Here is a 15,282-nt window from a genome sequence, read left to right on the forward strand (position 1 = left end):
GCTGTTGTAGACCTGTTGATCTGTGGCAACCCCAGGACCCTGTCCTCAGCTCTCTGCCTCCTAATTATTGCATTGCCGGATCTCTTGGCACTAACTCTTGCTTGTCTCCTTGGAAACAGCTGCCTGTGCTTTTTGTCTCACCTACATGACCCTTCCCGAGAAGGGCTGATCCCAAGAGACAAGCCTTGCCTCGCTCGCCTGCCGTTTTCTGAATGATTGCATCTTGCAGATGCCCTTGCCTGAAAGAGGGTCGCCCTTAGTGTGGAAATCTATACCCGCAGCCACGTACCCAGGAGCGAGATGAAAGAAGTCAGCCTTCCTTGCCATTTTCCTCTGGGTTCAGTGTTCAATTCTCTGAGTCGCTCCATGATGTTTCCATAACACATTGAGCCATCGCCCACGTAACCTTTCTGGCATGTGCATCTATAGAGAGGGTGAAAACACATTCTCAGGGTCTCAGAGCCATTGATTGGTGAGATCCTACAGTCTAAGTCTCTCTTATCTGATTCCTTGTCTGCAAAAGATGAGGAAAGTGATGCCCAGGGGGTAGGCCAGGGACAAGGCCAGGAGAGGGGAGGCACGAACACAGGTGAGCACTCCCACTGCAGTACCTGACATAGAGTAGGCCCACGAGAAATGGATACTTAATAAATTATGCACATCTATAAACACTAGATATTTTTGTATACTCTTTGCCTTAGTGTGTTTCAAAGTGTGATCAAGAGATCATGGACACCAGAATCACTTGGAGTGATATAAATGCAGATTCTAGGGCCCCAATGCAGAGCCACTGAGTCAGAATAAGCTTCTGAAGCCAGCTGCAAGTAAAGATTCAGAATTATTGATCTGCCAAGAAGACTCTTCCCCTCCCCTTCCCCCCGAGCTGAGATCTCTGCTCAACTGTCCTTTCTTTAGAGAAATATTCCTTGATCATCCATCCCCTTCCCAACTCCCCACTGTAGATCAGGTCCCCCTTATTCTGTGCCCTCGTGGTACTATATAGCTCCTCTCTGTGTCACTGGTGTCTGTTGCATCCTAACTGAGGGGTTATTTGATTAATATCTGCTTCCCTATCTAATTTGAGTAAAGAGTAAGGGCAAGGGCTGTGTTGATTTATTAACTGTTGTAATCCTAGGATCTAGTACAGGGCATAGTCCATAGTAGGTACTTAATTCATAGTTGTGCAACAAGTCATCACCGAATTAAAATATAGAAGCAACAAAGTCACAGAATTTATGCCATACTTTAGTTTCATAAAAGAAAAAGAGAGTTAAAGATACAGTTAAAGATGCCAGCAGTGGAGTGCTGGTAAATGTTGCACAATCAGCTCTCCGGAGCCGGGAGTGGGGGAGCCCCAGTTTTCAGCATTTTCTAATTTGCATGGTTCACTCTCCGACCTCGGCCAGTCTCGAACTACCAACGTGATGCCAACCAACTTGCAAAGTCCTTGAAAAATTAACAATCAGCTCTGGCGAATCAGTAAGTCCTGGCTCTAGCACACCATTACTGCCCAGCAAAGATGAGCTGACAGCTGGTTGAAATCGGTAAGGTGCTTAGGAAGGTGACATTCATCAGGATCCTGGAGGTAAGTGGGGAACCAAATATGACATAGGGAAGAACATTTCAGAGAAGACAGATGCAGGGATGCTGCGGTTATACTATACCTCAGAGATAACTCATCAATCCAGTCGTGTTTATAAATGTGGTCCCATGCCCAATAGAAATATTTTCAACAAGTTTGCCGAACAAATGTTTCAGAGTCTTATCGCCCCTTGCTCGGATTGCTGCAACGACTTCCTAACTGGTCTTTCTGTCCTTCGTTTTCCTCCCTTCAAATCGATCCTTCACACAACCCCCTATGTGGTCTCTCCAGAAGGGAAATATGGTACCTCTGTGCTTAAATCTCTCAGGGACTCCTTTCACCCACAGGACAAGGTATAAGGGCTTAGCATGGCGTGCAAAGCCCTGAAAGGGGATCCTGATGATCTCTTTCCTGCCATTCACTGCAAATTCCAGCTACACCAAATTGCTTTTTTTTAGACTATGATGACCTTCTCAGGCCATGTGCCCTTCCAGGAATGCTCTCCCAGCCTCACCTTATAGCTCAGGTGCGACCTGCTCTAGGCAGCCTTATCTGACCTCCTGACTCTCTCCCCTGCCAGGAGTATCCTGGTGATACCTCCATCACAGCCCTGTCCATCAAAATTACCTCTTGCGGTGTTTTTCCCTCTGCTAGGTGGGAAGCTCTTCTAGAACTTGGATTCTACCCAATTCCTCACTGTATCTCAGCACCGGGGACATTGCCTCACAGTCAAATGGATTATTTTCTAAGTACTTACTTAATTCTGGGAACCTTGAATTAAGAGGGCTGTAAAGATGATAATAACAGATACTGTGCCCTTGCAGCATCTGATGTGCTAGAGATGAACCTGAAAACAAATAATTTATAGCAACATGGTAAGGCCAGTTAACCTCCTGAGTTCCAGTTTCCTTATCTATGAAATAAGTTTAATAATGCCTTTAGGGCTGTCGGTAGAAGAGACAATGCATGAAAAATAGATGGCAAACTGACAGACACATAGAAAAAGCTCAGTACTTGGCAGATGATGACGATGATGATGACCACAATGGCGGTGAAGATGGAAATGGTGGCAATAAGAACCACAGTCACGTGGAGGGGCTGGGACATAGCAAGACAAGTCCATAAACAGATGACTTAAATTCCATAGTAAGAGCCACGAGAGAAGACTGAATAGGATGCCATGGGGCATGGAAGAGGAAGTGACCAATTATGCCTGGAGAAATATAGAACAGATTCTAGGAGATAGAAATTTAAGGTAATTCTAGAAGGATACATATGAGTTTCCCAGCCAGATAAATTTACTAATTGAGTCTTCAGGGTTTTTATAAAGCAGTAGTGTTCAACCAGGGATAATTTTGCCCATCCCCCACTCCCCCCCCCCAAAAGGGGACATTTGGTAATGTCTGGAAGCATTTTTGGTTGTCACAACTAGAGCGAAGTTCCTAGTGGCATCCGGTGGGCAGAGGTCAGGGATGCTGCCAAACATCCTACAGTGCACAGGGCAGCACCTACGACCAAGAATTATCTGGCCCCAAACGTCAGCCATGTTGGGATGGAGAAGCCCTGCTCTAGGAAACCAGTAGGGTAAATCTAATCATGAAGCAAGAGTCTACAACCGAATAATCTAACCATGAAGCAAGAGTCTACAACTGAATAATACAACCGAACAACGGTTTCCTACTTAAACAGCAGCCTTCTCTGTGAGCACTGTGACACGGGATGGTTAATTCAAGAAGGCGAAGAGGGGGACTGGTAACTCCTGAAAATGATACATAGTCATCACTGAAAATTAATCCTGCCCTGAGTTACATAAGTTTCATTCGAAGACAACTGTTAATAGGAAGACAAGTAACTCTGACAAACCACTAAATATGTTTCTCTTTAAAACTTCCCTAAGCTGTTATGAGGCCAATGTTTTGTGTGAAGGACTTGACTTGTTTTTCCATAAGGATGGCAGGAGAATTGTATTTTAATGGCCTCAGTGTTGAATGGAGTGTCTGAGACATAAATATTTTTTATTTTTATTTAAAATCTTGGTCCAAAGTCTGAGACTTCATGAGATAATTTTCCAACTTAAATGGTCTCAGTTGCACTAAGGGACCATTCTCAGCATTGCCTCTTTTATAAACTGGTTCTTTATCAGGTGTAAAGATCTCCTGTTAAGGCTTTAAAAACACCCATAAGCCATTTGCATTTTATACTTTATGGGATGGGATTAATTATGTTTAATGCTGGATGAGATTTAGTTTTATTTAATTATAGGGCATCCCAAACTCTTAGTACTGTTGCTTCCTTCATTCCTTCACTTATTCATTTCATTCCTTCATTGATTCATTTGTTCCTCCAAACTTACGTTGTTTCACTGGGGGACAGGAGTTGTTGCAATAAGATGAATATGACATGGACCCCCCCAAGGACTTTACATTCTAGCTGAGGATTGAGATCAGTAATGTTAATAATAGCTAACATCTATGGATAGTTCCTATGCCAGTTATACTTCTAGAGGCCTTACTATGATATCTTATTTAATACAACATTCCTATGGGGGTTCTGTTATTAGCCTCATTTCAGAGGGTTAAGTATCTCACTCGAGATCACACAGCCTGTAAGTGACAGTGCTTGAGCTCACCACCACCCTATTACATACTCATCACAGTTCAGGGTGATACCTGTAATAGATGGGTGCCTTGGGAGCCCAGAGGGTATTGCGTCTGAGTGGATGGGGGCACAGGAATGGCATCTTGGAGGTAGAGATACTAGAGCTGAACGCTGAAGAATTGGTGTGTTAGCTTGACTCAGAGCTGGTAGGAGGGAAGGGTGCCTAAGCAGGGAGGATACTGTGGTGTATTTGAAGAATAAGAGGTACTAGCAGAACTAGAGTCAAGGATGTGTTCATGAGAGTGATGGAGATAATGTTGGCTCATCCGCACCCTCAGCAAACTGCCACCTTTGCCCATACTTCGGGGGAATGGTCCCAGGAAAAGCCTGTGCATGTCCTGGAGGTGCTTTGGGCAGAGAATAATAAGGTTATTCTCTGGGAGAGCATGTCCCCTGGGTCCTTCAGACTCCTTGCCCTGGTGTGGCCAGCAGAGGGCCAACTGGGGCTCTCTAAAATGTGGTGTCCCTGGAAGGACCGCCTGTCACGCAGGTCTAAAGGCCGTTTTGCTGGAAGCACATCTCGGAGTAGCTGAGCTGGGATTTAAACCTAGGTCGGTCTGAAAAAGTCCATGTTCTTGCCTCTGCATCATGTTGTCATGGACAAGATTCTCGGTGTTCACATCAAGAAATCCCAGCCTGTACAAATCTTATACAAACACTGAATGTCATCAGCGTCACTAGTGTTCCAAGAGTCTCTAGATTTCAATGTCGTTCACTGCACATTTGTACAGTTGGAATGAGGACCAAAAATTCTCAGTCGCATCTAGTCTTTTCAGTTGAACTGAACCAAATAAGAGAGGAAGGACTTTTTCCTCTGTGGCTCTGACGTGCCGCCTCTCCTGAGTAAAAGTAAAAATGAAGCTATTTGTTCTCCTCAGTGATAATCAAAATGGAGCTTATAGTTGAAAGTGGTAGCTCTTCCCAGGGAGATACTCTTGGTGTCTAGCTTGACTGGTCAGGGGAGGGAACTGTGGTTCTAAAAATTCTATGACTTGTCCAAGGTCACCCTGGTGGTGAATGGTGGGGTCCACATTTGAACCCATTATTGTTCATTGAGTAGTCTTCTGTGGCTAACACAGTATGATTCTGAATACGCTACATAAACTGATGGCCATATCGAGGCGGCATAAACAAAATAAGCCTTCGTTTTATAATTGCTTATCCTGGGTGAACTAAATTTCCTAAACTAAATTATTGACGGCCCCGTATTTTATCAATGTAACTTAGCCAACCTTTACCTAGGCCTCTTTTCAGCTGAAGATAGTCAGTTTTTGGCGGGGAGAGCAGTGGGAGGATCAAGGAGGTTTGTGAGTTACACACACACCCCTAAAATGCACTGTTCCATTGACATTCTAAACACAAGTTTTAATGCAACTTATATTATTCCGATGTTCCAGTATCATTTTTCAATTTCATCTTCTCAAACACGAAGGAAAAGAAAGTGTTTGGAGTATTCTACTCAAGCTCTCTCAGAGGACGGTAGAAAGAGTGCAAGCAGGCTTGTTCGGTTGTCACTATTACCCGAATCTGTATTTCAGGAGGGGATGTGCCTTTACGGCATGCGTGTTGGGTGCATATGTGCCCTTTTCATGGCCGCGACATGTTTGTGTGTGCCTCACACGTAGGGAGTGACTTCCAGTGCCACGCGCTGCTCAGAGATTGATGATTGTAGTCCCACGTCATCCCCCTCACAGCCTGGTTCTCCCCCTTTCATGACAGAGGCAACACCATTTGAGAGAGGCTAAGGTAAGTGACAGAGCTGGGATTTGAACGCAGAGGTTCTGACACCCAAGCTCTTTCCACTCCACCCACGGTGAGTAACAATTTACTGATGCGCTCAGATAGAATGTGATGATTGCAAGACCGATCTTGGCAAATCCACATATTCAAGACCCAGCTATAAAAGGAATGAATTCCAAAGGAGAGAGAAGGCAGCTCTGGAACCACAGAAACTATTTTATAATTACACGCTTCGATGTCTTTTATGGTTTTGAGCTCACAATGGGAGTCTGATGATGATGAGAACTGAAAGTGGCATTGAGATAGAAGCCTTGGTCTGGGAGTCAAAAGACGTCCGTTCTAGCCTCAGTTTACCCGCTAGTAACAACATAATAAGCTGTATTGCAGTTTCCAGAATGTTCTCTGACATAACCTTCACAACAACTTTAAGAAGTAGACATCGTTGTGCTCATTTAATACACGGAGAAACTGAGGCCAGCGAGATGGTGTCATTTTCCCAAGGTCACGGGGCTGATAGATACCAGTGCAGAGACTCAAACCCAGGTCTTTAAACTCTAAGTACCATCTCCTCCCCACCATGCAAGCTGTCTCTGCCTCAGGAATTGTCACACAAATATTTTTACTCACAGCAAACCCTTTCTTTAGAAACCTGGAGTCCAGGAAACACCACTAGTGTTTATTCACTTTCTCTCGTCTTGTTTTGCACCACTGACAAGTAATATTTCATAGAGGAGGAAACAGGCATATACCTTAGAGGTCAAACCCTTGCAATTGCAACAGACATTTGTTTTCCCAGTGAGAGTGGTTTCCTTCTCCCAGGCTCTGACCACTTAATACCATGTTAGCGGGCCAGGTCAGTACTTCAGATTGTTCTAATGGTCACCGCAAAGGAAACCGTTTTTGAACGATTCGTTCATTAAATGAAGATTTATTGAGTGCCTACTACGTTCCTTGCATTGTGCTATGTGGTGTTGGGCGTAGATGCAGGGCTGAATAAGACACATTTCCAGCTCTTCAAGAAGTTACAGCATCAACTGGCCACTTAGAAAGATGGTGGTAAAACTGTAAAGACTTACTTGGTTTGGCCCGGTGCGATGGTGGTGCAGTTTGCATTCCTATGACAGGGGTTATTAGATGCGCAGATATCGGTCACACTGCACCCCACTCCAGGTTCGAAGTTGTGGTAATGTTTCTTACACTCACAGTGAGACTGCAGTGGACAGGGAGAGAAAAACAATAGGGTTCTAGTTAGACACTTAAGCTGATATTCTTCTTTTTCTTCTATTTTTTGTTTTTTTGCTCACAATACTCATTTATTATCTCATAGTTTCTATGGTCAAGAATCTGGGCACAGCTTAGTTTGAAGATCCTTTGCCTCGAGATATCTCATGAGGCTGCAACAGAGTAGCTGACCAGGGTAGTGGGGCTCCTCTGCAGGCTCAACTGGGAAAGGATCCATTTCTAAACTTACTTACATGGATCCGGGCAGGATTTTGGGGGATGTAAAGTGCAGCTTACAGAATACAGTCAATAATATTGTAATAACTATATACGGAGTCAGGTGGGTTCTAGACTTGTTGTGGGGAATCACATCGTAAGTTATATAAATGTCTAACCACTATACTGTATACCTGAAACCAATATAATATTGAATGTCCACTGTAATTTTAAAAAATTAAAAATCAAGCTTATAGTCTTCTTAAATTCATATTTTTATTCTGCCATGAAGACTAACTTGCGGTATGTCCCAAGTGGGAGCTTAAACTAGAACTCTGTCAAAGGATCTGGAATTGGAAACCTTGTCTGTCCAGCTCATCTGCTGGGAAACTCATGTACCTTGTTGATAGGTGATCTTCTCAGTTTCCTTGTTTGCTGGCACCATAATTCCTAGTTTTAGATCGTCTATAGGTGAGTAGAGATTGAGGTTCAGATGTTGCTTTAGAATAATGGTTTTCAACTGAGACATTGGGCAATACCTGGAGACATTTTTAACAATGGGGCAGGACAGGGAGGCAGTGCCACTAGAGGCCAGGGACGCTGCTAAACTTCCTACAATGCTCAGGATAGCTCCCCCCACCCCAACAAAGAATTATCTGGTCCAAATATTATTAATGCTGAGGCTAAGGAATATTCTGCTTTAGAATAATGGAAATAATGAATGTGCTGTTTTTGTTTGAGCAATGGAGGGTTTCTAAGACATGAAAATCTGCCTTGGGACACATTTTTTTAAGAGACAAAGACTATTTTTAACCTCACTCCCAAGGTGCTGGGACCGTGGTTCAGAATATAACATGACTTTGCCTATGAGGGACCTCACTTCGAGGATGAGAGTTCAGCCCTTTGAATTTCTTGCACACCTGTCTCAGCAATTGATAGCAGAAATGTCATGTGATATATTCTTTTTCCTCGGAGATAAGATTGGGTGGATTCTCTGCAGGGACCGCTGGAAGCATTCCCAGGGGGTGCTGTTTAGACTGTTGGGAACCCATGACTGTGCGTCAGGAACTTCAAACCTCTCCTCTCACCCAGGCAGCCGATGGCCTTCTGTACGGAGGGGTTCCCTTCACTGACGTGCAGTTATGGGTGCAGTAGGCACTCAGTAAATATGTGACAGATGAATGATATATTAAGGAAAAGGCTCTTTCAACTAAACTCCTCAGCAATAGCTCCCTAACCAGGCTAACTTTTACCAGTTGAGGTTGTGATGTGATTTAGAAGGTCAGGTTCTCACCCCAGAAACGATCCCTACCATCTGTCAATGCTGCCTGACATTTTGTCAGTGTTCATCCCTTAGGACAGAGAATTTTTGGTCCTCAGACTGCTCTGTTATCTTGAAGAGACATGATAGAGACTAGAGGATTGCTGCTGAATGTCAATTACACACTCACTCTTGGTAAAAAGTTAATTTGTCCATCTAATTTGAGTTGTGTATATATTTTGTCAATCAACATATAGGGCTGGGACAGAAGAGAATGTAGGACAGTTAAGTTTTGACTGGCCAGCTTGGAAAATGTGTAGAGGATGGACGGGGGAGGGGACATGTTAAAATCTGCCCTGAGCACATGCAGGTCTGTCTGGAGAGGAAAAGACTTGGCAAACAGTTAATTTGTTCATCTAATTTGAGTTGTGTATATATTTTGTCAATCAACATATAGGGCTGGGACAGAAGAGAATGTAGGACAGTTAAGTTTTGACTGGCCAGCTTGGAAAATGTGTAGAGGATGGACGGGGGAGGGGACATGTTAAAATCTGCCCTGAGCACATGCAGGTCTGTCTGGAGAGGAAGCCCAAACAGAACACTGAAAGGGAGAATGGAGGGCACAAAGGACAAATTACACCTCTGGCACGTTTTGCCTCCAGTGGGTTGTCCTACTTCTGTTCTCATCAGTTCCATGCACCATTCGCTCACCTGTCCAGGCCCATCATATATGCACACTGTAGACTTCGTAGGGCAGTGTCCAAAGTTAGTTTGGCAGGGGTCGACTGGTAAGCACACATGGCCATCCCCGTGGTAGCCTTCTTGGCATGTGCAACTGTGCCGATTTGGTCCCAGGTATGTGCAACGAGCATGAGGGTGGCAGATGTTTTGTAAGCATGGATTGATGGCTTGAGAGGCAATGACACAATAAGAGACGGTTACTACACTCAGGATGGAGAAGGAAAACTGAACTGTGAAGGGACTGCCAATCACAGCTCATCAAAGCCGCAAAGGCATTCAACGGGTTAAAGAGAGGGAATAAAGAAACATTTCGTCTTACCCTACCTGATCACCCCTACCTGCAACACAGATTTACATATGGCCATCCGAGATTAGAACTACAGATATTGTGGTAATATATTATTATGTCATGTTATATATGGATGTAAATATAAAATAGCATGAAATAAAGCACTAATGCTTATAGAATTTATATGTACTGGGTTCTGTTTCTAAACATTTGTCACACATTAACTCAGTTAATCCTGATAACTGTCTAAAGTGAGTACCATATTATCTCCGTTTGACAGAAAAATAGAGGTATAGACAGGTTAAAGCATTTGTCCAAGGCTATGTAGTTGGTAATAGGCAGATCTGGGATTTGAACTCGAGGAGTCTGGCTCCAGTTTCATGATGTGCATTTTGCTTAAAACTGTTTATATGTTTCATTCAATGACATAGAGAGAAATAGCAGTGGTCATTGCATTAATATTAGGGAGGTCGTAAGTTCTTTTTGTTTTTTTTTCTGTTGAGTAACCAAAACATCTCAATCAATAAACTAGCAGGATCTGCATTCTACTCACGCTCGCAGAATTGGCCATTGCCTTTGTAACTGGGAAGGCACTTGCATTCCAGTTTTGTTTCATCTTCACTGGAAGGGGAACATCTGGAATTTTGTGGGCAGAGCAAAGCTGCACATTCAGGGATGGCTGCAAAGGAAGATCGCTGAGGTAACTGCACGAGCAGAATAACCAGTTACAAAACGCTCGACAGATGCAGTATTTCCTATTACTAAAAGTAAGATAGATTTGCTGTAATAATTCAAAAAACACAGAAAGCATAAAGTAAAAATTAACTATCTTCTTATTCTCACTCTCCCATCCCATTCCCCAAATAACCAATGTCAACAACCGGTATAATATGCTTATTTATAAATTTATTTACATATTTTTTCTTAAATAAAATGGAATCTTGTTAAAATATTGAGAAACTTGATTTTTAAGTTGACAATATATTCTAGAGGTCTTTAACGATCTTTAATATCTAAAAACTGAATAGTATTTTATAATATCAATGGGATATAGATGGTTATATATATCTAATATCTAATGATATCTAATAACTGAGTAGTATTTTATAATATCAATGGGATATAGATGGTTATTAAAAACTATAGAGTCTGCCATATCAGACTCATGTTACAAAGCTAACAAATTGGGCTGATTCAGTGTCTTGGATGCTGGTAGACGACGACGTGAGATTCCCGGGTCAGAGATTAAAGACAGTTCATTACTCACATCAAGAGCAGTACTCAGAGAGTCTGCATTTTCACACCATTTCTTCTAAGCTCCGATTCCCAGGAGGCAATGCAAAGGGGGCCGGACTGAGATCTGACTGTTTGTTTCATTACAGGAGAGGAGCTCGAATCTTAGGAAACCTATGTGTTTTTTTTTTTCTTTAATTTAAAAATTTTTATTTTTAGTTTAATAATAGGCAATGTATATTAATCAGGGCCCACACAGGAGACAGAAACCACACGAGAATTTGATTAGGGAAAGTTTTAGTGTAAAGAATTATGAACAGAGAATTGGAATAATGGGGAATTGGCTTGTGGGGGTTAAAAAGAATTCTAAATAATAAAGGAATACCAGAAATATGAAGAACAATCACCGCTCTAGGGTTGAGACAGTACCCTAGCTAAATCCTCCTCCCTCCAGAGCTGAGATTCTGATGTCACCAGAAAGGGCATGGCTTTGGTCACTGGATGGTGGAGAAGGTGCTAAGGTGCCTTCATGGTGCAATTTGCCGGAAATCTTCCTTCTAGGGCTTCAGGGAAGGTCATTCCCAGAGAGGTGCCAACACTCAGAACTCACTTGGTACTCGGGGAAGCTCCTGGGACCATGAGGTAATAACCACCCTCTCAGAAGTGTAGTGGACTTCTATATGTGCCTCGGGCCCGGGTGGCTTCCGGGGCCAGCTGTGTGGAATGAAGGTGGGGTGGCCAGCTCTCCAGATGGCCAGCCCTGTAGGGCTCTTGTTGTGCATGGAGCTGAGGAGAGGGTGCACAGGACAGCATGCTCCTGGGTCAGGCACAAGCCTGCACTGTCTGGGACTCCTGGCTGTGCTGCTGCTGCCCGAGGCTCACACTAGACAAAATAGACAGTGGCTGGATGCTGGAGGAAGTCGAGCCCCACAGGGCTGAGCTGTGGAGAAAAGCTATTTTTCAGGAGCCTGGCGAGTGAACTAAACCAGGAACAGGAAGAGAAAACCCTTCCTTCTTTAGTGTCCCTCCAGCACCCTCTATTGATAAGGCATCACATCTTATTGGTTTGCAAATGAGAAATATTTCCAAAGCCCACCACCATTATCACAGAGCAGGCAAAAGGGGCAAATTTGGGCTGAGAGGTAATCTCCAAAGAAGACTCTGTATCTTCCAAGGCTATTCACTATATGAACATCCTTGAAAAGGGCTTGGAGCGAAGGGCAGCCAGTGAGCTGCTCTCAGGATGTACACAACCATGAGAGGCCCATGAAGAATTTCTTCCGGCAGTGGGTAGTTGAATAAAATATTCGTAGAGAACATCCCCACCCCTTCCATAAAGTAGAATTGTTGCTGCAAAGTGGCTGCCTTTCAGGATTACATCTCCAGGCCTCCTTTGTGTCCAGGAGGGGTCATATGACTAGTTTGCATTGATGGAGTACGGAGTGGAAGTTCTATGTGTTATTCTGGACTTTATAAGCAGGTGCTTCTCCATCCTCTCTGGTTCCTTCTATGGTTCAAAGTAGAGTACTCTGGGGTGCCACAGAATGGCAAAGACACGAAATAGAAAGACTTGGATCCCTAATCACTATGTAGTGGGAAGCTGGTGTCAGCCAGAAACACCCACAATGAACTGTGACAAGACTAAAAAATATACCTCTGTTGTGTTAAGCCAGAGGTTCCCCAAATTCTCAGTGCCCTTGGTGTCTTTTTCATGGCACCCCAGTCCAAAGGAAGTATCTACCAGGTCCGTTTATTAAGTTGTTAGAACGGAAGAATTCAGTAACTATGTCATAAGAACTTAGTAGCAATTTGGAAAAGTAATGTAGTTAATAGAAAGATAAATATTTTTATTTCATTCTTAAATAACCACATTTACTTATTAATGGGATGTGTGAGCTTGTTGGACACTACACAAATTCTTAATCCTTAGAACCAGACTGGAAACTACACCTTTGTTCTGGCCAAAATGATTTTTGCACAGTCCTTGCTTTTTAGCACAGTGGCCACTGAAAATGTAACTTTGTAAAGATGTGATATCATTGAAAGGAATATAGTGCTACCTAACATTGAAAGTGTGATCTAACTGAAGCTAGTAGTTTGAACGGTATTCTACAGATGCATCACTGTTTTCCTCAGACATTTAAAATATCCTATAGCAGCCTTGTGAGGATTATGTGGTACCCTGAGATGCCTTGGGAGCAGTTTTGAAACCATCCTGTTAAGCTATTGAACTTTTGTGTTTATTTCTGACAGCAGCTGGCATTATTCTAACTAGCATAAGATCCAACCATTTCTTACTGGTGGACGCTCAATGTTTCCAGTTTGTTTTGTTCTTCAGACAACACTGTCATGAGTTTCTTCGTACATATATATTCCTGACTACTGGTGCTTATCCCTCCTGTAAATTGTAAATTCCTACAATTGGGGCCACAGCAACGAACTGTGATCATACTTTAAAATTTAATAGATACATTTTCTTCACAGGTTGTAGCAATTCCTATTCCCACTGACAGTACTGTAATTTTTCCTCACACCCAGAGATAGATATTATCTATCATTTCAATCTGTGTGACATAGTGGGCAAAAAACAAAAACCAAACCAAAACATCACCTCCAAAACTCCAAAACACTACTTCATTACAGTTTCAATTTGCATTTCTGTGATTCCTAGTGGGGTTCAGCACCTTTTCTGTGCTTCTTGGTGAGTTTTTATCTCTTGTGAGAATTAAGCTGCTCCTTGGCCAATTTTAAAATTAAGTTCAGGGACTTTATAGTATTATAAAAACCTTTCTGCCATGTGGTTTGTAAATAGTTTTGTGCCAGTCCATTGTGTGTCTTATGATGCAACAGAATTATTTTGTCATTTGGAGGAAAACATGTCTACGTTCTCCGTTAAGCTGGATTCTGGCCTGGGTCTCCTGTCTTCTTAAAAAGCCTTTTGATCATGAGTGGGTGGGGAAGGAGGCTGACTGAGGATTGCAGAAGGGGTCAGCCAATCAAACTTGTTGTCTGCATGTCTGGCTCCTCCATGGGAAGATGGCAGAAGCTGTGTTTTATTCATCCCCTTTACCATCATTGCTCATAGCTTCTCACTGGTTTTCAATAAAATGCGTTTAAAGTTGTTGAATTTGAATCTCGTCCAATCCCTTCATTTTACAGACCAGGAGAGTAGTATCCCGAGGATAAGTTAAACGAGTCTAGTGTCAGGCAGAATGTCCAATTTCTTAATGTCTAAGCTCCAAAATCACCCTTCTTCACCTGCTCTGTGAGAATGGACAGGACTCTGAACATTTCTTCTTTACAGTGCTATGTTAAGCTTGGCCAGTAAGGGGCACTAGAGGCCCACTGCAGGAGGAAGGGGTTCCTCTTCCTGGTTCTGTCCTGCAGTGTCATGCTTCTGTGTGCTATGTTAAGCTTGGCCAGTAGGGGGCACTAGAGGCCCACTGCAGGAGGAAGGGGCTCTTCCTGGTTCTGTCCTGCAGTGTCATGCTTCTGCTGTTTGCTTTCTTGCTGCTGCATAGTCCGTCAGCTGTGTGGCTATGTGAGGACATCCAGTGATACTCTGCCCCAGCCGTGCACGCAGACTGCACAGTCCGTCAGTGACCTTGCAATTTTGGTCTGGACCCTGTGACCACCTTCCCATAGCCCTTTCCACACACAGACGTTGCATACTCCAAGTTTAGCACCCACAGTGCCCCAACTCCCTCTGTGTGCTCGCCCACCAGCCGCGGTTCATCAGTGTCCTGGAGGGTCGCTGCTCGCCTGCCAGCTGACTGTGATCCCATGCTAGCTTGGGCAAACCAGCAAACTTCTCCTCCACCAAGTGGGCTGCAACAGCATCTTCTTGAACAAGATTTGAACTTAGTCTTGGGGATGGCCACCCCCTTCCAAGTTCATTCTTCCTTTGTTAGGCTCAGTCAGCCCTAGAGTTCACTTTGCATTTTTATAGTCACTCTCCTATCATAGCTTACTAACTCTCAATATTAAACTTCCTTTGTTGCAATCACTCTGTGGCTTCTATCTCTTGATTGGATCCAATATGATAGTTTGTTTAAATAATTTCAAGTGATTTGAGCCCCAGCTCTCCTATTTACTAGTTTTGTGAACTTCGGTGTATCCTTCAGCATCCCTGGAGCCTAACTGGTGAGCCTCTGTTTCTTGTTAACGTGTTCTGTTTTTGAGAACTTAATTTTGAGAACTAAGAACGCGACTTACTAGGTGCCTACCTTGTGATGGCCTCGATTGGTTTCCCAGTCCCAATGTCTTCCTCTCCATTCTGTCTTTCACACTGCCACCAGCTTGCCCTTCCCAAAACATAGCTCTTAGCCATGTCACCATGTT

General features: G+C 43.4%; 1 protein-coding gene across 1 annotated transcript in view; it reads right to left on the bottom strand.

The window, feature by feature from the left end:
- STAB2 (stabilin 2) overlaps window positions 1-15,282 on the bottom strand; it is a 129,589-nt gene that overhangs the window by 94,841 nt on the left and 19,466 nt on the right. The window contains exons 7-10 of the mRNA XM_006914703.2: window positions 10,262-10,387; window positions 9,390-9,586; window positions 7,057-7,190; window positions 290-423 (exon numbers count right to left, since the gene is read on the bottom strand). Of these exons, the coding sequence (XP_006914765.1) occupies window positions 290-423; window positions 7,057-7,190; window positions 9,390-9,586; window positions 10,262-10,387 (591 nt within the window). The remainder of the gene's footprint in view (window positions 1-289; window positions 424-7,056; window positions 7,191-9,389; window positions 9,587-10,261; window positions 10,388-15,282) is intronic.

The sequence above is a fragment of the Pteropus alecto genome, unplaced genomic scaffold, assembly GCF_000325575.1.
Source record: "Pteropus alecto unplaced genomic scaffold, ASM32557v1 scaffold94, whole genome shotgun sequence".
NCBI classification, from domain to species: Eukaryota; Metazoa; Chordata; class Mammalia; order Chiroptera; family Pteropodidae; genus Pteropus; species Pteropus alecto.